This window comes from Cucurbita pepo, chromosome LG14, assembly GCF_002806865.2.
Source record: "Cucurbita pepo subsp. pepo cultivar mu-cu-16 chromosome LG14, ASM280686v2, whole genome shotgun sequence".
In the NCBI taxonomy this organism is placed as follows: Eukaryota; Viridiplantae; Streptophyta; class Magnoliopsida; order Cucurbitales; family Cucurbitaceae; genus Cucurbita; species Cucurbita pepo.
Window position 1 is genome coordinate 1,347,755 of NC_036651.1, and position 22,210 is coordinate 1,369,964.

General features: G+C 33.1%; 1 protein-coding gene and 1 long non-coding RNA gene across 9 annotated transcripts; one reads left to right on the plus strand and one right to left on the minus strand.

Annotated features, from left to right (window-relative positions):
- Window positions 1-4,739: 4,739 nt before the first annotated feature.
- Window positions 4,740-14,006, plus strand: LOC111809989 (MADS-box transcription factor ANR1-like). 7 transcript variants are annotated; one of them, XM_023696512.1, is made up of 8 exons: window positions 4,740-4,942; window positions 8,803-8,881; window positions 10,824-10,885; window positions 12,201-12,300; window positions 12,377-12,430; window positions 12,503-12,586; window positions 13,363-13,523; window positions 13,652-14,006. In XM_023696512.1, exons 1-8 carry the CDS (start codon window positions 4,761-4,763, stop codon window positions 13,665-13,667), a joined length of 738 nt encoding a protein of 245 aa, XP_023552280.1. In that variant the 5' UTR covers window positions 4,740-4,760; the 3' UTR covers window positions 13,668-14,006. The 7 variants fall into 7 exon arrangements, with proteins under 7 accessions (XP_023552280.1, XP_023552277.1, XP_023552278.1 ...); XM_023696509.1 differs by lacking the exon at window positions 13,652-14,006 and having other exon boundaries at window positions 13,363-13,643; XM_023696510.1 differs by lacking the exon at window positions 13,652-14,006 and having other exon boundaries at window positions 13,369-13,643.
- On the minus strand, window positions 7,250-21,599 carry LOC111809991. Of its 2 annotated transcripts, XR_002817346.1 has the most exons (5): window positions 21,394-21,599; window positions 20,881-20,992; window positions 10,990-11,079; window positions 10,773-10,907; window positions 7,250-7,368 (listed from the first exon to the last, which is right to left on the minus strand). It is a non-coding gene; the product is annotated as an uncharacterized LOC111809991 (long non-coding RNA). The 2 variants fall into 2 exon arrangements; XR_002817345.1 differs by lacking the exon at window positions 10,990-11,079.
- Window positions 21,600-22,210: the final 611 nt, after the last annotated feature.

Sequence of the window (22,210 nt, forward strand, 5' to 3'; positions counted from 1 at the left end):
ATTATTATTATTATTTAACTCAAATAATATTTATATTAATTTATATTAAAGTTTATGGGGAAAGATTCAAAAATAATATTTTTTAAAAAATTAACTAAAATTAACAAGTTTTATTAAAAGGAAAACCAGCACAATAACGGTAAGAAAAATATTTAAATATACTCCCCGTACGGAACCAGCTGACATCATTCAATAATTTATGGTTTTAAAATATTTATATTAATTAATCTTATTTTATGCTTACCAGCTCATCCCAATTTCTTAATTTCTCTTTTTTTTTATTTCTTTTTAGAAATTAATATATAGTTGACTAAAGAAAAAGAAAAAAAGGTTAACCATAGAAAATTTGTAAATTCTAACTAAAAAATAAATCGTGAATTAATAATTAAAAAAAAACGAAAAATATTTAAATATCTAAATTAATATAAAAATAAAAAAGTTGGGATTAAAATAGAATTTAAAATTAATTATATTGTACGATGGTTTCGATAAATACTAGGTGGTGGCATATGTGCAGGCAGATCTAAAGGGATATGTGACATGCACAAAATTCGAAGTTAATATGAAAAATAAATTAATTAATTAAATTAAAATTAAATAAAAGTGGAATAGCTTTGAAGTTTGAGCTTTATTTTATTTAAATTACTGTAATAATAGATTCGTTTTGATACGATTTTCTTTTTATAATTAAATAAATTCCTAAAATTTAAAAAATAAAAATAATTTAACCCATCTTCCAAAAATACAGTGGATACCGTTAATTGTAATAAAATTATTTGAATATTTAATTTGTAATTATTCTAGAATTTTTAATTGTTTAATTTTCCACCTTTTTATTTATTTATTTATTTATTTGTTTGTTTAATGTAATAAATATTAAAAGCTCCAAAGTGGCCAATCAGGTGGTGCATGCTGATGTTTATTATAAAATTATAATGTTGATTTAGGAGTGCGAGGGGGCAGAGGCTTTTGCTGGTGGTTATTGCATCAAAGTCAATGGAATTTTTATTCCATTTATTTTATTTTATTTTTATATAATTAAAGCAACAATTCAATTCCTCAATTATTTGCTTCTCACTTTTCTTTATTAATAATCACGTTTCGCCCTATGAACCTCGTCTAGTAGGACCCGACACTAGCAAATAATATCGAGATCCACCACTAGCAAATATTGTCCTTTTTTAGCTTCTACTCAAGGCTTTAAAACGTGTCTGATAGGGGAAGGTTTCCTCACCCTTATAACTGCTGTTTTGTTCTCCTCTCCAACCAATGCGAGACATCACAATCGACCCTCTTTTGAGGTCAGCGTCCTCGCTGACATTCTTTCCTTCATCCAATCGATATGGGACCGCCACCAAATCCACCCCCCTTTCGAGCCCCAATGTCTTTACTGGCACACCGCTTTATGTCTACCCTCTTTCAGGGAACAGTGAGAAAGCTGACAAATCGTCCGATATCTTGACTCTGATACCAACAGTAACAACCTTAAATTAAGTATAAAATTTTGGGTTGTTACATACCCCATAAAATTGGAGGGTCCCACATCGATTGGAGAAGGGAACGAATGCCAACGAGAACGTTGTATCCCAAAGGGAGTGGATTGTGAGATCCCACTTCAGTTAGAGAGGAGAATGAAACATTCTTTATAAGGGTGTGGAAACCTCTCCCTAGCATACGCGTTTTAAAAACCGTGAGACTGACAGCAAAAGCCAAAACATAAAATATTTGCTAGCAGTGAGCTTGAACTATTACAAATAGTCGAAGTTTACACACCCTTATAAATAATGTTTCATTCTCACAGCCACATATATATATATATATATATATATATATATATATGATATTATGTATAATAAAATTCATTAAAAATATTTATACAAATCTATAAAATAAAATAAAAATGCATTAAATGGGAATATGGTTCATACCTATATAGCTAGCTATGTATATATATATATTATAGAAGTATATAGTATATAGTATATGATAGGGAAGTGGGATTATTTAATTAATAATATATTAATTATTCCCTTTTTTTTTATTCCTTTCCTTAAAATATATTCTTTTGAGAATTTTACTGTGTATGAAAAAAAAAACTAAAATTGTTTGTACTTTTTCTTTCAACATAGGAATTTGCTTATTCTGGAAACTTATACTTTTATGGCAAAACCCTTAACCAAACCCAATAAATTTTTCCATCATATAGTAATTAAAGTCGCATTATATTTTAATTTGTATAACCCAATGTTTTCATCAATATATAATTATACAATATGATATTGTCATTTCATTAATTAAATCTTCACTATAGCTTGAATTATAGCATAAAGTTTTATTTGTCGGTGGGCTCCATCTTTTCATATTATTTACATTATTCCGTACCATTCTTTGGTTGGTCATCAATTTCCTAGAAACTTTGACCACTCCTAGGTAAATTAATTCCCTTTTTTAATATATTTTTTAATTCAATTTTTATGAATTTAATGGAATCCTATTAATTATGGTTTATTATTAATTAAAATCATTTTTCGCTCTTAAATATGGATGATATATCCTCGAGTATTCTTTGTTTATAAATCCATGATCATTCCCTAAATTAGCCGATGTGAGACTTCTATCATCCAACACCTCCCCTCGAACAAAGTGCGCCTCCCCTTAATCGAGGCTCGACTCCTTTGGAGTCTTAGTCATTTTTTACTGCCTTCGAGGAGGCTTGACTCCTTTTCTTTTTGGAGTTCTTTGTTCGATATTTGAGAATTTACCAATCTATTGGCACGACTAAGTTTAGGGCATGGCTCTGATACCATGTTAGACGAACACGACTCTCCACAATGGTATGATATTGATTATTGATATTAAGAATTAATGGATATCTTCGATTTTTTTTTTTAAATAAACGGAGTATTAAAAAAATATAATATATTTATTTCAATATAAATATGTATAACTTGAACTAAAAATAACTTAATTATTAATTAAATACTTTTTATAAAATTAATATTTTTATATATATATATAAAATCTATTGATAATGATATTTTATCGATTTTCTATCTTAATTACTAATTTTGTCTAACTCAATATAATAATAATAATAATAATAATAAACATAATAAATTAATTAAGTCTATTAAAATTAATTATTAATGATATTTTTTTTTAGCTAAATTAATTAAAATTTTATTTAATTAAAATATTTTATAATCCCCACAATATATGATATGAGTCTATATTTATTCCACATTACAAACTTTGAGAGATTAATGTACAAATTTCTAGGGTTATATTATAAATCATACTTAGGATATGTATTAAATGAAATTACCATATAGTTTACGGGAGCGTCTATGTTAAGCTAGCAAGAAAAAAAACGTACACGTTACGTTAACAAGAAAATTAAGTATATTTTTTCAATAAAAGAGAAAAGGACATCGGTAGTACTATTTTTCATGTTCGAGTGAGGTATTAAGATTAGTTTATAGTACGATTAAATATTATTAAAATTGATAATAATTAAAGCGACGACTCCGAAAACTATGTAAAGGTTTATGGATTATAATAAAATGACTTCTTAGCTGTCACTTATAAATAACGCTGTACAGATAATTAAAATATGTACCTGACACAGGAAGATAATGTTTTTAAAATTTTAATTAATATTTAATTAAGTAAATTTTTATATATTGAATTAATTTTGTATTCGGCGTACGGCTTTCAACTTAGAAGCTGTGAATAACTTAAGCTGACTTATTCACTTAAATATATATATATATATTACGTATATAATAATTATAAATAAAATAATGAATGATTTTTGTGGAAATTGTACATTGTAAATTAGTTAATTATTAATATAATAATGAGAAAAAAAGGATTTATTTAAATAAATTAAAAATAAATAAATAGGACATTTCTAATTATGGTATGAGCTCCATAATTGGGCTGAAAATGTTCTTAGCCGGCGCGTTTGATTGGCGTAATGTAAATGGAAAGGAAAGCTAAAAGGAAGGACACGTGGCAGACGGAGAGATGAAGTACATACGTGGACATCCTAGAAACGGCAACAGTGTATAAATTCTCTCTTCTCGGGCGCCGCGAGCGACGTGTCGGCGATCTATTCGACAAAACAACTTCCAAACATCTTTTTGCTATTTCCACTTCTCATGGATTTGGTGCGTACGAGGAAACCACAGCCTCCACGCGGAGAATAGCGCGTGGAGTAAACGCGCCACGTAATGTCGACACCTACGCCGAATCACAGACTCGGGATTCTGTGTCGGAGGTCAGGGAGTCTCGGATTGATTTACCGAAGCAAAATGTCAGCTGGAGAACGCGAGTACAAATCCTTTTCCGTACTCGCAGCGGTTAGCTCGAATCCACAAAACTTAAAAAACAAAACCACTAAGCGGTTTTGAGCTGAACACTGGTCGAATAGAAAAACCGCTTTCAGCTTTATTTTTTTTTTTCAAACTTCTTGAAGCATATAATGCAATAAATAGAAAGAAAAAAAAAAAAAAGTGTGTGTAGAGAGAGAAAGAGAAGAACTTATATCTCTCTCTCTCTCCAAGAAGGCCACAAGAAGAAGCAAATCAGCAATAAAAATCGTGTCTTTTTTTGCTGTTGTTCTTGAGGTGTGTATGAATTTTGGGTAATTTTTCATCGTTTTTGGATCTGAAAATTGGGTTTTTTGAGGACCCTTTTGGGCATTTGGGGATGGTTTNAAAAAAAAAAAAAAAAAAAAAAAAAAAAAAAAAAAAAAAATGGGAAGAGGGAAGATAGTGATAAGAAGAATAGACAATTCAACGAGCAGACAAGTGACGTTTTCGAAGAGAAGAAGTGGGTTACTGAAGAAGGCTCGAGAGCTTTCGATTCTTTGTGATGCTGATGTTGGATTGATCATTTTTTCAAGCACTGGGAAGCTCTATGACTATTCCAGCTCCAGGTCCGATCCCTTTCTCTCTCTACAATTTCTCTCTCTTTTATTATTTTTCTCTTCATTTTATCATCTGGGTTTTCTTTTTTTTTCTTTTTTAAATCTATTATTTGTGTTTTTCTTTTGTAATTTTATGATTTATTAACAAAATTTTGGTATCCAAGATCGTAACTTTGAAGCAGTGTAGCTTATAAAAAAAAGGCTTCAAATTTATGGTTTTAATTAGGAGAGGATTATCAAAATCTAAAGATTGAATTTTTCTGCACGNTCTTCATTTTATTATCTGGGTTTCCCTTTTTTTCTTTTTTAAATCTATTATGTGTTTTTCTTGTGTAATTTTATGATTTATTTACAAAATTTTTGGTATCCAAGATCGTAACTTTGAAGCAGTATAGCTTATAAAAAAAAAAGGCTTGAAATTTATGGTTTTAATTAGAAGAGGATTATCAAAATCTAAAGATTGAATTATTTCTGCACGTAAATTTATTTTTACTTTTTTTAATTTTGCATGGGATTATCTTATATGTTGATATTATGAATCCATTAATTTCATTTCCGCTGTAATTTATACTTTTTATTGTTGTTTTTTTTTTAAATATTAATGTTCTTTTTTTGGGATTGAAATTTGGTTTTAAGGATTAATGGTTTGAGATTTCACATAATTGTCGTTGTTTGAATGTTTTGTTCCTATTTTTTGATTTGTAAATTGTTGGAAACATGTAATGTGATTTAGATTCTTATTATCTTTGCCTATATTTTCTTTTAGGGTTTGTGTTTGCTTTCTCCTTTTTGTTTTATAATATTCGTTTTTCGAATTCTATATTTTTCTTCTCGTACTTTCTCTCGTGACCCTTTAAATTCTCTCGAGTAAGGTTTAATGAAACAATTGTTTTTAATTTTTCTTTATAAAATTCTCTATTTATGTATTATTTCATTGCCTATTTTACAAAAATTTATAAGAAGCCGAACTTTCCCAATGAAATATGAATTTTTGAAGTGCGTTCTACATCGAGTTTAAATATGCATACATGTTTTTCGTTCTTCGTCGTTCATTGAACTTTCATAGTGTTGATGTTTTTTCAGTAGTATTTAAAAAATATAAATAAAAAAAATGGAGATTAAGTACACTTTTTACTATTAAGGAAAATGAAATAAAAAATAGTTTGAAAATAAGTATTTACAAATTAAAGAAAAATCAATATGGAAGCTTATTTGTGTTCTTTGATAGTTTTTTTTTTCATTTATATTTAAAATTATAAAACTAATTGATAGTTTTCCTTTACATACAAGTACTGTGCTTTTGTAATTAAATATATTTTATATATTTTAAAAAATAAATTTAGAATTTTTATATCAATGTTTACTTTGAGAAATGAAAGTAATTAAACTATGACATAGTAAGATGTTAAGTTGAATTGATATTAGGGTTGAAAATTTTGTGCTGAAAATTAAGAATTATTATTATTATTATTTTTCATTTTAACTAAGATTTAAGACTTAAATAATTACACTTTCACTTAATATGTTATTCTCTTAGCTTCAAAACATTTATATTTTTCACCTTCAATAATAAATAGATAATTTCGAATAAATAAAAATTACAATCCTTCATTTTCATTTGAACAAAGTAAATCATTGAGTCTTCCCTCAAATAGTCATCTATTCATCTAGCACTCTTCTAGATAATTCCTACAAGACTTGCAACTTCTTTGTTTGATATTTAAGATTCTATCGACATGGCTCAGAGAAGATAAGAGCATGACGATACTTGATAGAACACGACTTTCATAATAGTATGATATTGTCTACTTTACTTTTGATTTTTCTAAAAGGTCTCAAACTAATGGAGCTTGTAACTCTACTGACTTAACCAGAATTATGTTCAGGAATTAAGCTAATATTTTAACCCTAATTGTATATGTCATTCCCTATAATAATATAATGTTTGAATTTTGACATGCATGAAAGATTGAATCAAAGTTTCACACAAATTATTCATCGTGGCCGACAATGTATACACAGTAGGTTAAAAGATCTACACGCTCCCTAGTAACTATCATGTAAAAATTTGAAATATCTCTTATGATTTTAAGAGTGAAATTGTCAACCACTTGGCAGCCGCCTCAGGCGGTCGTTTGTCGTCGTAAAGTGGTCCCCGCGAAGCTTTCAGGAGGAAGAGTAGTCTTGTGTGTAAGAATAGCACTTCTGGTCGAATCTGCCCAACGGAAGAACCAAACCTTAGCCCCAAGTGGCAAAAAGAGTGAGCCAAAAAGAAAAACATTGACCATACTCACTGATCCTCAACCATAGAATTACCAGAAGTTTATACATTGACCATAATCACTGATCCTCAACCATAGAATACAAACGTCGTTTGTATTCTCGTAAATCATCTTATAGAAAGACCTATTCTTGTGTGTAAGAATAGGTCGAACCTGCCCAACCCAACTAAGAAAATTAGAGGATCATCTCAACTCCACTGCAGTTTCTAGTTCTACATTTCATATTGGATAAAGACATCAAATGATGCTCCCTCTAAATAAGGTTATGGACAAGAGTCAAAGCCAAGCCATGTGATAAGAAAGTTGGTTCAACGCAAGTACATTAAAATCATGGTTTGAGAAACTGAAAGGTTTGCACGAGGGAGGAAACAGTAGAAGATAAAATTAAAATGAAAGATAATGATGAGTATTACTAGGATACAAGATGGAGGATAAATGTTTTCGAGAAGAATAGACATGAAATATGGAAAGAAATGTTTGTAGAGTGAAATAAATCACGGTCTTTCTATATCCATGCGTGTTTGAGTCAACGTACATGCACCTCGACTACTCTTATTAGATAAGAGATTGACCCTATGACCCTATTTCATTTAGATGACAAGAAAATTTGTAAGATATAAAATTCTAGGTAGTTAGCAGGCTGTTTATTATAGGCCAACCCATGATGGATGTGAAAGAAACCACAACTAAGAGAGAGAATAGAAAAGAAACAAGAAAAAGAGTAACCAAAATAGTCTTTAGCATATTCCGTTTATATCTATTGTTGCTGAATTTTCTCTCTTTCGTTTCTAAATACAAATGACAGATTGAAACGAAGTTTGTACCTATATATAATTGCAACATAGAACTTGTACTAGATATTTCCTTGACCTATCAGCCATGAAAACACAAGGCACCGTTCCTATGTTCTGAGACAACACCGTGAACTATCACAGCCCTCTAGCAACAAAACAGATCAGAACCCTTCCCACAAACTACTGCCTAAATTGGGACTAAGTTGGGAAAACTCCAACAATCCATGTTCATAATATAATGTCTTTGTCAGGAGTTCCATGATTTGTGAAAGTGCACGAGCAGGTATCATTGCTTTTTTAGGTAGAATTTGAATTATTCTTTCTAATCTAAAATCTTATGTGAAGATATGAAGAGTTTGGATGAATGTCAATGAAAACACGCAACTTCAATGCATTTATACAACTCTCTTATCTTTTTCCCGGTAAATAGGTATTTGTTTCTTTCTGCTCCATTGGTAAATAGGTATTTGTCTCTTATCTTTCATTCGGTAAATAAATAGGCTGAGATTACCTATGGTCTCACAGCTAGATTTCCTCCTCCTCTTTCTCTACTCTCTCCTTATTCATCAAGTAAAGACTTCTTATGAAGCTTTGCTCCCTTTTGGGTCAGAAAGGGGTAGAGGACCAAAATAAACCAATAACTCTTATGTCAAGCAATAAGCAGACTATTATTGGTAACTCACGTATTGATGTTTATGATGTTTCATGGAATGGCATGGCACTTAAAAATTCCAGATTTGCTTTCAAGAGTGTGATTATGTACTGAATAATCTAATAGTTTCTATCTTATCAGCATAAGGTCAATTACTGATCGCTACAACAAGATGAAAGAGGAGCAAAATCAGTTGATGAACCCTGTTTCAGAACTCCAGGTAATCTTTCTTCGTTCATCTGCAATGGCAATTTCCTCGTTAACATGAACATCTGCATGTTTGCTGTACTTTGAATGAAGCACAAACTTTGAATAGAGTTTCCAACCAATACATTGAGACAACTATGTTCCTCAAAGATGATATTTTTCCAAGGTGAAATTCGATGGCTTGGATCATAAGATGGTACTCCATAGGTTATGCCTCAGTGAGAAGCAAAATAACGACGATGGGGATGATAAAGTGAGAAAAAAGGCCAAAGACATTAAGAAAATAACTTCTGTGACAGACTCTCGATCCCTGCTGCAACATAATTAGAGAACTTGTTTGTGTTGTGATCTTCAAAACGTTTATGAAAATTGGATCCATATGAATTAACGATATGCTTCCTTAGGCAATTACACAAGGAGATAAGAAGGGGGGCAGTAAGCAGAGTAAGGAGATATCGAGTGGGGGAAGTAGTAAGAAGGAAGAGATAAAGGGCAGGACCCATGTAACCATCTGAGAAGCGTTTAAGTTGTTTGAAAAGAAAAAACGTGAAGTGTTTTAGTAGTTGAGGGCAGTGGAGAAAGGGGAAAGAGTTAGAAGGTTATTCTTTTGGGAGTAAGAGGAGCTCTAGATTTCTCCTAAATTGTACTTCACTTTTGCTCAGAAATGAACCTTCTTTTAATCTTATGGAAGTTGTATGAGAGAAGTGAGTTTGTCGAAGAATGATGGAAAATAAAAAGATGGAGAATCAAAATAACGCTGTGGTTGAAAGTTTTCCAAAGTTGAGGAAATTTTCCTTGGTTTAGGGAGGTTTATTATTTCGACTTTATTAACGGAACCTCTACTATGTCCTTGGCCCTAATTAATGTATTTTGTGAAAATAAGCTATGGACTTGAACGACCTTTTGTAACTTCTCCTTTTGGCTTCCAAACCTTCTCAGGCATCAATGGTGTTGAGATTTTAATTTTTTGAATATCCACGAGTGTGTGTTAGTTTGCACATTAGTTGCCAAAACAGCTTACATATGATATTAAACAGCTTGTAGGTTATAGTGGTAAGTGACCATTATAGCTTAAGCTCATTTCCTCTAAGTTGATTACTATTTATAATATTCCTTATTGACCACTAGATCAACCAGAGGTGGTTGAGAATATGTATAAAAGATTAAATATATCATAACCCATCGACTTAAGTTTTACAGTTCAATGGTAATTCAACAGTCTTAGAGGACGAAGTCCAATGTACTTTGCAACATTGTTTCCTCTCTAATTGATATCAACCTATTCTAAGCTTTTGGAGTTTAGTGTTAGTAATGATTTAATGGACAGATATGTTTTCCTTTTTCCTCACTTGCCCTTGTTCTTGATGGTTAGCAGTTAGGACAACTTGTAAACTATACCTAGTGTTCCTGTTTATTATGTGATCCCTGTGTCTTGGGTGGGTTGGTCTGGCCTTTCTTTTCATTTTTTCAAGTCTACACAATCCCCAAGGCTCAAATCTAGAGACATCAACGGTTTTTCCTTCTATTATACTTTCACTTATAAAAGAAGGAAACAATGTGGCATAATAAAACCCCTATGATGTAAACTTATCAACCTTGGAAGCACCAAGAAATCTCAAAACAAAATACTTCCAATAATAATGTGTATGAGCACATTGCGATTAAAGGTACCACTGCAAGAGTTATTTAAAATCATGGATGTAGACTATAGCCCAGAATAGGACTGACAGAAAAAATAAATCCATTTACCCCAAAATCAGTAAGTACAGCACATAAATAATAGTTTCTTATGCCTTTACAATGTTTTTATTACTTGGTTGAAATATATCCCTTTTGATTCAAAATGAAGTAAAGTCATGCATTCCAAATAAATTAGTTAAAATCATTCGAATGGTTCAACATACCTATGCCACAAGTAATACTGTAACGCTGACCATCTGTTCTACAATTGTTAGTTTTGGAAAAGAGAGGCAGCTGGTTTGAAGCAACAACTGCATTACATGCAAGAATGTCACAGGTACTCCAACTCTTGCTGTGCTCTATATGTTATACAAGGGAAAAAAAAATCAGCCAAAGATGTTTAAGGAGAGTAAATATTAATATATGTTCAACAATTGCTACATTTAAGTCCTCAGTGCTATATCTCATCAGAAAGTTGCTGAGGAATCCCAATCTCCAATTGTAGATTCAAATGACAAATATAAACGATGCCTGAGTAGAAATTAGTAAAAGTCCTTGAAAATGAATTTCTGTAAGAAGATCATGTTCCACCGAACAAAAGTAATTAAAAAAATTAGGTGTTATATTAACTTATTTTGCAAAATGAAAATCAATGAAAATTGACTAGAGGTCCTAAATTTTATCATTCTGAAAACAGAAATTAACAATATTGACATGCTTTTTAAAGACAATATTCCAACGCAAAAAAGTTCTCAAATAAATACTATTAATGACATTTCAGCCTAGACACTTGCTATTATATCAAAGTGGGCAAAACCCAAGTGATCCTCTATTTCACAGGTCATTCACAGAAAACCAATGTTCTTAACAATCCAGTGCCGAAATATTATACGATGAATGAGAAAAATGGCAATGTTAATTTAGGAGCTAAAAAGATCCCTACCAAAAAGTTATGAGATAAAAAGATAGGTGTTTCTCTCTACTACAAAGGCTAAAATCCTTCCAATCCAAAGAATCAAATAAATGATTGACAACATGCACATAGGCATCAATAATTGCATATGTTCTGACCCCTTGGTCGAGAGAATATGCCTTAAAAAGTTGAACTATGCGTAAGTTGACTAAAATTTTAGAACTTTATATTCAAAGGGTAAGAGTAACAACAGAATTTTTAGAGAAAGGGAGAAAACTTGGGAAGAAGTTTGGTTAGTAGGTTTCATACCTCTCTACGAGCCCCAGTTAGTTAATATTGTTGTAATTACCTTCTAACAATTATTTTACTTGAGTGGAGCCCCTTATTATTTTTGTTTGTCTCCCTATGGAGGTTGATTTTTTTTATAAAAAAAAGTTCCCCCATACTATTTCATTTTTGCACAATGAAAGAATGATTTCTCAGCATATACTAGCCTATCAGTATCATAGGGCTCTAAATCCACTTTCCATTGTCAGTGCTAGAATAACTTTATGTGGTAAGTGATAATTTCATAACATATTTTAAGCATGAGTGGTAGGCATCACACAATCCTTAGTTCTGTGAGTGGGATAAATTAAAACAATTCAAGTCTGAATCTGTAGGGAATGGTAAAATAATTCAACATTGTACGCAAATGTGCAAAGGAATTCCTAACATATCCACGCTTCTATATTTGCAGACAATTAATGGGTGAAGAACTATCTGGCCTGAGTGTCAAAGATCTACAAAATCTGGAAAGCCAGTTGGAGATGAGTTTGAAAGGTGTCCGTGTGAAAAAGGTATAAACTATGAAGAGAGCTCAATAAAACATACACTGTATACGGATGTTTATGTGTTTTTGTATTTGTCTTGCAGGAAAAGATTTTAAGCGAGGAAATTACTCAACTAAGACAGAAGGTTCCCCCCACTGTAAACATCCATGTATCTTACTATACCAAGAAGTGCTGTAACAACAGCTAACTTGCAATAATTATCTTGCAGGGGAACCATATGCATCAAGAAAATCTGGAACTCTACAAGAAATTAGATATGATTCGTAAGGAAAATGCAGAACTGCAAACGAAGGTAGAGATACAAAACATATGTTGAAATGCTTCTTTTTCTTTTTTAATTGTAAAAAAAGGAACTTTTATTGAGAAAATGAAAGGGCATAAAATACAAACCCACAAAAAAAGAAGCCCAATCACTAACTAAAGAAACAAATAACAATCCAAAAGGATTCATAGGCCAGGTAAGAGATGCTCATAGGGACTCGTTATACCTAACAAACACCAAAACNAGAGGATTCATAGGCCAGGTAATAGATGCTCATAGGGACTCGTTATACCTAACAAACACCAAAACCTCCTCTGAAGATCTCTCGACATCCCTAAAAACTCTGTTACTTATTTCAATCCAAATCCCCCTCAACAAGGCAAAGAAACAAGACAGCCACAAAAATCTTCCTTAATCCTAAAACAGGGGATTCAAGAGCCCTCCACAATCGTGGGGCTGCGCTCTCTACCACGAGCCAAACATAGGCCAGATGTTATTGAAATGCTTCATTGTCAACTTTTTCACAAGCCTTTCTTAGTTATAAGAATTCAGAATTCTTACAGCTTATTTTTAACCGATCAGGATAATTTTTGGGTTTCTTCCATGCACCATTCTTTCTTGTTTTCCCTTTTCTTTTCTTATATATGTGTGTGTGTGTGTATATATATATATAGATATAGATATATAAATACACTTTTGGGTGGGGAGTGGGTTATGGGTGGGAGAGGGAGAGGGAGAGGCGGATTGCTGACACAGGAAAGGGACTTATTTTCCTGATAAATAAGCTTGACTGTGCGTTTTTTAAGTATCAGGTCTATGGACCCATGGAAGTGGATAAAACGAGCAGTAGCACAGTTCATCAATTCACTTTTGCCAATAGATACGGTATGCCTGCTCCCGTCCATCTACAGCTAAGACAGCCACAACCACAGAACAACGAAACATCAATACCAGGGATAAAGCTGGGGTATGTTCTAGCAAACTGTGTCATGACATGAATTAAATTGCATATCACATTCATCTGAATTTCAACCTATACTACACAACTTTTACTCCCAGGCCACACTGAAATAGATTTATTGAAACTTGTAACAGATTACAACTGCAATAACAGCATTTGGATCATGGATGATTTGTCCATGGTCATTTCACCAACTTGTCATAAAGTACGCTCATGTTCAACATCAAGGTGTCTCCTGCTTCAGTCACTAGTGCATTAACATCACCAGATCCATCACATTTGGTATGCAATTTTCTTCAAACACTATATGTGATAAACTTAGCAGCCAGACCAGCTACCTATGTAAGTTTACCCATAATGACAATGCATCATATGTGCCATGCGTTGTTCTACCTGTTCTTATAGTTTGTTGTGTTAATTAATTAGACCAGACTCTGAAGTTGTGATGCCAATTAGCTGAATATAAATTAATGTTTATCCAATTTTATATAAGGTGGTACTAAGCTGGTTGGCAGTTGAATGCATAAGAGATGCCTATAGTGTGGGCTTCTTTTTGAGTTGCTAAAATCAACCATATGAAATAATCCTTTATCCTAAAAAAGTGAGCTGTTTTGGGGGGTTAAAATAACCGTTCACATCCTTTGCTGATACTTCACTTGCGTGTATTCTCAAACTTGACTAAAATGATCAATGAAGGAGATCAACAATGTAAAGCCGCTGTTAGACCACAGAATTTTAAACCAGCAAAGGAATTTAAAGCTGAAGTTCTCTCTCAATTCACTTTCATAATCACCAATCCTCAAAACTTGAGTTGTTAGCTTATGATTATTTTGTCTAAATATTTAAGCACTCCGCAATATCTGCCCTGTCATACCCAACTTCAAGTAATATTATGTAGAAATGTCAATCTATGACTAATCCTTCAATTGATTTTTCTATTTAAGATATTTAAGCTTCAAATATGGCTAGAATGGTTGATTAAGAATCTAAAAAAACTATGTCAGAAACTAGAAAGTGTTGGTGGAGTAACCATTTTGCAATTTTCAAAAGAAAGAGACATTCATTCATTTCATCTTTTGGATATATTACATGCTTTTCCCCAATTATATTCCGCTTCAGGGTATTTTTACTTGTTAAGGCAGGTGNAAGAGACATTCATTCATTTCATCTTTTGGATATATTACATGCTTTCCCCCATTTATATTCCGCTTCAGGGTATTTTTACTTGTTAAGGCAGGTGCTAGGTTTGCTACCTCCTTTCAATAGCCCAGAAGTTGGTTTTTGTAGACAAAGAAATCTTATTCGTTCAGCTCCATGGTAATGTTAACCCTCCTAGAGACCTTAACCCTCCATTGTAGAAAAAGAAATCTTAACCCTCCTAAAGACCTTCCAGAGAGGAGATGGCATCATTTCATCTTACTCAAACCAGGATGCAACTTGACTTTGTAACCCTATATGTTCGCATTATACATATATATCTTTGTGCATGTACGGTTGAGAAACAAGGATATTTCAGCTAAATGGATATGGTGATCCCATCAGTTGCAACCAAGTATTGTCCACACCCTTTTGAATAGACCGTTGGCACTTTTAGAAACCTATGGAAAAAAAAAGTTCGGTTGAACTTCATTTTCTTTCCCAGTTTGCTTAGAGTATGGTGGGAGATGGGAGGAATACTCACTTTTAGGAGGATGAGTGATGGGGGATTGATCCCTTTGCTCCTTATACCCCTATTCCCCTGTTCAAATCAATTGCCCTCTTCTCACTCTGACAATCAAGCCACGATGGTTATTCTGACACTGTTTTCTTTGGTGGGTAACTTTCGCTTTAGCCTTGGCAAGATGGACGTTTGCCTCTAGAGTCTGTCTATCCAAAGGCTTCTCTGCAATTCTTTCTTTCGAAGTTTGGTTAGAGGTCATCGAGTGGTTTTGTTTATTCCTCTATATGGAAGGTAAAAATTCTCAGAAGACTTAGTTTATCGTGTGGCTAGCTATGCATGGAAGTGTTACCANATGTTTGCCTTTAGAGTCTGTCTGTCCAAAGGCTTCTCTGCAATTCTTTCTTTCGAAGTTTGGTTAGAGGTCATCGAGTGGTTTTGTTTATTCCTCTATATGGAAGGTAAAAATTCCCAGAAGGCTTAGTTTATCGTGTGGCTAGCTATGCATGGAAGTGTTACCACCTTGGATCGAACCTCGGTCAAAGAGTCCATTTTGGCCCGACAGCTTTGTTGTATTATTTGTAGGAGGGCGGCAAAGAACCTCAATCACATCTTCCGGAGATTTGGAATAGTTTTTGTAAGGTGTTTAATTCTTGCTTTGCCACTATCAGGGTTGTAGCGAGACAATCAAGGAGCTTCTTCTCATTCGCCATTTGATGAGAAATGATTGTTCTTGTGGCAGGTCCGGGTGTATGCTATTTGAGGGAGCAAGAGCAATAATAGAATCTTAGAGAGTGGGAGAGGTCTTCAAGTGATGTTTGGTCCCTTGTTAAATTCTATGATTCTATTTGGGCTTCAATGACAAGGCAATTTTTGTAATTAGACTCTGTCTTGTGTTGCCAGATTAAGACTTTTTTTGTACGTTCGATATTCTTTCATTTGTTCTCATGAAAGTTCAGTTATTCATAAATTTAATAAAGAAATACGTGCAAAAGTATAATCATATGTACGATATAATCAGTATAAAGTAGAAATCAAGCTAGAGATGCAAAGGTAAGTGGATTAAAAGAACGCATACAATACCATCCTGATTGTAAAGCTGTAAACTGGTTTGATATAAATATACAGCACAGAAACAAGAACTTCCGCTTCTGACAGATTAAATATAGGGAAGTAAATATGTATGATATACAATATAGCAGAAATTATAAATCTACACGCCCCATAGCACAATTGATCAAGGTATACATAACAAGAGGAATCACCAGTACTAACATGAGAGATAAATAATTTTAACCCACAAGTAAATAAGAAAAACGTGAAAGGAAGACAAAACAAAAACCAGCAAAGTAAATAGCAGTGGAGTATGCATGTAACGCTCAATACTAGCATGCCTGATCGATAACACGCATAAGCACCATGAATTTAATATCAAGAAAATCTCACTTACAAATCATTCAGCCATAAACATACCCACAATCATGCTTGACATAAACCAAGTTTACGAGCAAATATGAGATATAAAAGCAAGAAAATAATTATTAAATTTCAGAAATAACAAAGTATCAAACACATTAGATGGTTCGATATAAACTATGAGCTACTATTCATAAATATACTCAACCCCTTACCTTATGAAGAGAGGTACCCTAAAACTTGAAGTGTTACTAGATTAAGTTCTGAAACTAGCNTATTCATAAATATACTCAACCCCTTACCTTATGAAGAGAGGTACCCTGCCTAAAACTTGAAGTGTTACTAGATTAAGTTCTGAAACTAGCATGCCATTGCTGGCTCTTTAAAGGCATTACACTTTCCCATACAAGCACAAGAACGAACAGAACATCAATAGTCATTAATATTTGCCCTTTATTGTATGTGCTATAACTGCACTAGACGGATATCACTAACTCACAGATTTGAAAAATAAAACAAAGGCAGAATCAATCTGTGAAACGAAATAATAAAATCATTAAATGTACTAAGAATAAAACCATTACATTATTAATGACAAAAATCAATGAATTATCAAGAAATAAAGAAATAGGACTTCTTAGACCTTATTAAGAGTTGAAGTTGCAAATCAAGAGATAAAATNATAAAAATCAATGAATTATCAAGAAATAAAGAAATAGGACTTCTCAGACCTTATTAAGAGTTGAAGTTGCAAATCAAGAGATAAAATAAAAATCAATGATTAAAAGCACTAAAGTCCTTAGTCACAAAAACTCAAAGGGAGGCCCAAATACCCCTCCCCAAGCTCTCCACTACTCTAAGGGACTCTTATTTCCCTTCAGATTAATGTTCCAAAAGAGTTAAAAAAACGAAAAGGAAGTGTTTGCCAAAGAGCTGCCCCTATCCCGGAAGGAGGGTGCAACAACACCTCCTCCAAACCTACTCTGCTATTTTCCTTCCAAATGCCTAAAAAAGGTTCAAATCACGTCTACAAACTGATCTCCAGAAAATATGCTCCAAATTCTTCAAGGCACTCTTACAAATAAGCAGTATTGAGGTCCCCCAAAGGAAAAGAAGACAATAATTGCATAGAGTCAATGGTGTTAATCCTCCCTTGAGTGGCCTGCCAGACTAATAATCTAACCTTTCAAAGCAATGAGAACAGAAGGTGGTGGTGGGGGCGGGGGTATAGAAGAACCCCACGAAAAAGATGGAATGGAGCAATAGGAGAACTCTCGATACAAATTAATGGTTCAGAATTGAAGATGCCCAGCCCTCAGGAACATGAAAAAAAAAAATACAAAGACTCCTAATCAGACAAAGAACACCCAAACCAAAAATGTACAATGGTACAAGAGGAAACTCCGAAAAAGAGAAGGATAGAATCCACATAGGCAAATTTTAAGAAGGATGAATTCAAAAGACAAGGACATAAGCATAAGTCTTTCACCACCACAATTCCTCCTAGAAATGAATCATTGAGACATTCCTACGGGAGAACCTCTACAAAATGCTATAGAGAGTCATATGCCAAGAGATGATAGATTTCCACAGGTTGCTACGAGTGCCTTTGACCTTAAAATTTGTAAACCACTTATAAAAATGGGTCATTATTGTCGTTGTTAGCCAATCATTCTTTTTCCTTTCCCCATTTATTCTCTCCCGCCTTGCTCAACAGCTTGGTCTACAATCCTAGTCCCTTCACTGGTTGTTTCCCTCGACATTCGACAATTTCAACCAATTTGTGTCATTGGTCGTCTTTTTGTTTTGCCTTTCATCAGTTTGTTTCATAAGCCATCATTATGTTGGTTGCCCTAATGTTCTGGGTTTTCTTCATCCATCATCTAGTTTGTTTTGCATTCTCAATGGATCGTAGTAGTTGTTGAATTAATAAGAGTCATTATTATATTTGGTTTGAGAATGAGTTCTTTTGAATCAAAGACATGGATTAAGTCAATTATTCCTTATTCTCTCTCACTTCATTGGTTTGAGAAACCCATGGTTGAAATTATGCTTCACCCCAAGACTGTATTTTTCCAAATAAGATTGAAATGAGCTTGGTACTACCAAAATATAGAAACGTTGGTTTTCTTCAGGAGAATTGATTGATTGTATTGTTGGCTAGCATCCGGTGGAAGGAAGGTAATTAGTATTTCTTGTGGTTTCTTAAAGCGTGGTTGTGGACATTGTGAATTCATTCGACCTTCCTCCTCTATTAGTTGCAAATTTGTATTGTTCAAAGCCCTCCATCCAAATCTTCTTTCTAGGTAAGAAAAGATATAGAAGCTAATTTAAACTGAAATTCCTTGCTGGTGGTTTTTCGATTAAAGTTGCATGTGATTGGAAAGATATTTATAAGGCAAAGTCACTTTGAAACCATTTTTGCAATTAATCCTTTTATGGATGATAAAGCTTTACTTCAATTGAAAGATACAAAACAATCGAACAAAACATCGAGACTACAAAAAGACGCCCCCAAAAGGAGGCAAGCAGTTAAATACNAGTTAAATACCAATTAACTCAAAAGTTTAAGCTGATAGGTAACTTAATATTATATCAGTACTCTAAATACTCACCACACTTATGAGCTTGAAAATTTGTCGAAAGCCTAACAAGCTGAATTCAATATTAATTGGGGGAGGAAATGACTATACACTCAAACTCAAGTTNATTGAAAGATACAAAACAATCGAACAAAACATCGAGACTACAAAAAGACGCCCCCAAAAGGAGGCAAGCAGTTAAATACCAATTAATTGGGGGAGGAAATGACTATACACTCAAACTCAAGTTCACCGCATTGATACTATGTTAGATCCCCAATTAACCCAAAAACTTATGTTGATAGGTTATGGTAAACTTAATATTATATCAACACTCAAATACAAACTAAACTAGGTCCTTAGACANAAGTTGATAGGTTATGGTAAAAATATTATATCAACACTCAAATACAAACTAAACTAGGTCCTTNATGTTGATAGGTTATGGTAAACTTAATATTATATCAACACTCAAATACAAACTAAACTAGGTCCTTAGACACAAGCGCCCAAAGCAAAGCTTTAAACCTAGCTTAAGACAAACCTCCACCCGAATTCTCTCCATGTACCATGATAAAAATAGAACAATAGGTTGGATGGCGAAAGAATCAGTGTAGATCAGGACCACTTTTGGATTACAAGTTAATGTGTTTCAAGAATTAGGGTAAAATATTTATATACATTCCTATATACTTAGGTGCTATTGAATTCTTATATGCCATCAATGATTTTTTATTATGATTTTATTCTAGGGTTCTGAAAGATTAAAATTAGAAAAATATTGAACAGCTAGACAAAATTCAGATCAACAATTGTGGATTGCAGAATACACTTGATGGATCCATAGAGATTCTATTGTGAAGGGTTCTACATATTTTACCTCCACATGGTTTTTTAAGTGTTGACTTCTATTATCCTATTATCTGCAACATGAATTCAGATAGTGACATCAACCAACTTCTCCAATATCTCTAAATCTTTTAAATATAGATCTGACCTATGCATATGAATACTATATCCATTTCCCAAATCACAACTGGTCCTGGAAGGTAATATGATTATATATAATTAAAACAGTGATATTAACAAATAAGAAATATAAGAAGGAAAATTGATCGCACTCAAACATGATATGTATATAAAGCATTAATCATATAAGTAGAAATATTTGATATCGACCAAAAAATAACAAGAATAGTTGTATAAGTTACCAACGTCCATATCTGTCATAAAAAAATCCTTGTTAGATAGACATAAAACTTGGTACGGGGCATCTAAGGCACAAGTAGGCTACCCAGAATGTGAGGTTCCTGCCGTTGCAGGGTCCAAGAATATCGGTTAACAATATAAAAGATAACTAATGGTTTTCCTACAGTGCAAGACTGAACAAGAATATTAAATTATACAAGATGAGGACACAAATCCTACAGGTATAAAATGGAGACATATTTCCAGATCATACGGTCTCCTTTCGTACCATTAAACTAATAGTTTCATCCATTGGCTTCCAAATATCATGAATCTTCTATAACCTTATACCAAGTTCTAACAAAAAAAGTGTCTTCAAAACATCAAAAGATCAAGAAAAAAAAAACAATAACACTACACATGACAACTCCTTGCATTAGGTGCTAGGTATCTTGGCAACCAGTTCAAAAGTCACCAAAAACACGCAAAAAATTCAAGTAAATGAATATTGCAAGAGTACCTTTACTTCACACCCATTTTCGAGGTGGCCAACCAACAACAGCCAGAGCTTTCGTCAAAGTTTCAAACGATAATGAGCAAGTATTCCAGATATTGATTTCTCGATTAAATTTCTGGAAACGACTTAAATGTAAGAAAATAGAATGGATGCAATGTAGCTGGTGCTGCATTCTGTGAGAAAATCAGTCAACTAATCATGCAATTGCAGTATATAAAAGCACGTAAGCTAGCACGTTATACACAGCGCATCTATATTCTAAACAAAACAAAAATAAACTCTCAAACGGTTCGTCTGAGAATCGTCCGACGCCATTACCCAAGCCATGCATCCGTTGGATACGAGAAACTCAACTCCCAAAAAGAAAACAATATACAACTATCGAGAATCAATATCATCTACTACGAAAGGCAGCTGCACCACCACGTAAGAACACGTAACACCGTACCAATCTAAGCAAATCGAAAATGAGAAGATAACTGAGGGAAAACGTTATTACAAGCTGGAAGCACAAACCTCGCATGAATAAAGTAAATGATCCAGCCTCCAAATCAAGAAACCGCCATTGATGATTCCGAACAAGCAGCAACAACTCAAAGCTTGGATAGCGATGAAGAATTCCGAAGAGAGATAGCATCGTATACAGAACGCGATCGATTTTCCATGGGACTTTCAGCTCTCTTTTTCCCGCGGATTGAGAGAAGAATCAAAAGCTCACTGCAACGAGGAGAGAGAAGAAAATATCTCGGCCAATTTCGAGCAAGGAAATAAATAATGTCCTAATTCTAATTCTCTACAACCGAACCCACGAAAGAACCGTTCATCAGTACACCTGGCGAATTTTCAGACGTTGATTTGAAACTAAAAATGACTGATTTGACCCGAATGGTGGACTCGGAATAACTGTGGCGTACGGAAGTTACAGGAACTGATTTTGCGGGGCCCACAATTGCAAACTGAGAACACGTGGACCCGACAGATCGGACAAAAGGGAACCAACTTGACAAGTTGCTGGAAATTTTGGCATATGCTTCAATAATATTTATTATTTATTATTTTTATATTACATGTGGGAATTTTATATTTTTTTTTACTTTATTCCTTATCATTTTAAATGTGATTAAATATATATTTTGCCATAACGCATTAATGAAAATAAATATAAAGTGATTTTCTTTGATCATAATAATTATTATTATTTAAAAAAAATTGATAAAATTATGGACTAAATTTATTGAAAACCCTGTTTAAATTTAAGATTTATTAAAAAAATAAATAGACTAATTATTACAAATTAACGAAAATATGGAGAGACTAAAATAAAATTAATTAT

What these genes read in the sequence shown, in the direction of transcription:
- LOC111809989 (XM_023696509.1), top strand. Translation starts at nt 4,761, where the DNA reads ATGGGAAGAGGGAAGATAGTGATAAGAAGAATAGACAATTCAACGAGC. An exon ending in GACAGAAGGTTCCCCCCACT is followed by an intron (nt 12,431 to 12,502) that starts GTAAACATCCAT and finishes ATTATCTTGCAG; the next exon opens with GGGAACCATATGCATCAAGA. An exon ending in ATGCAGAACTGCAAACGAAG is followed by an intron (nt 12,587 to 13,362) that starts GTAGAGATACAA and finishes GCGTTTTTTAAG; the next exon opens with TATCAGGTCTATGGACCCAT.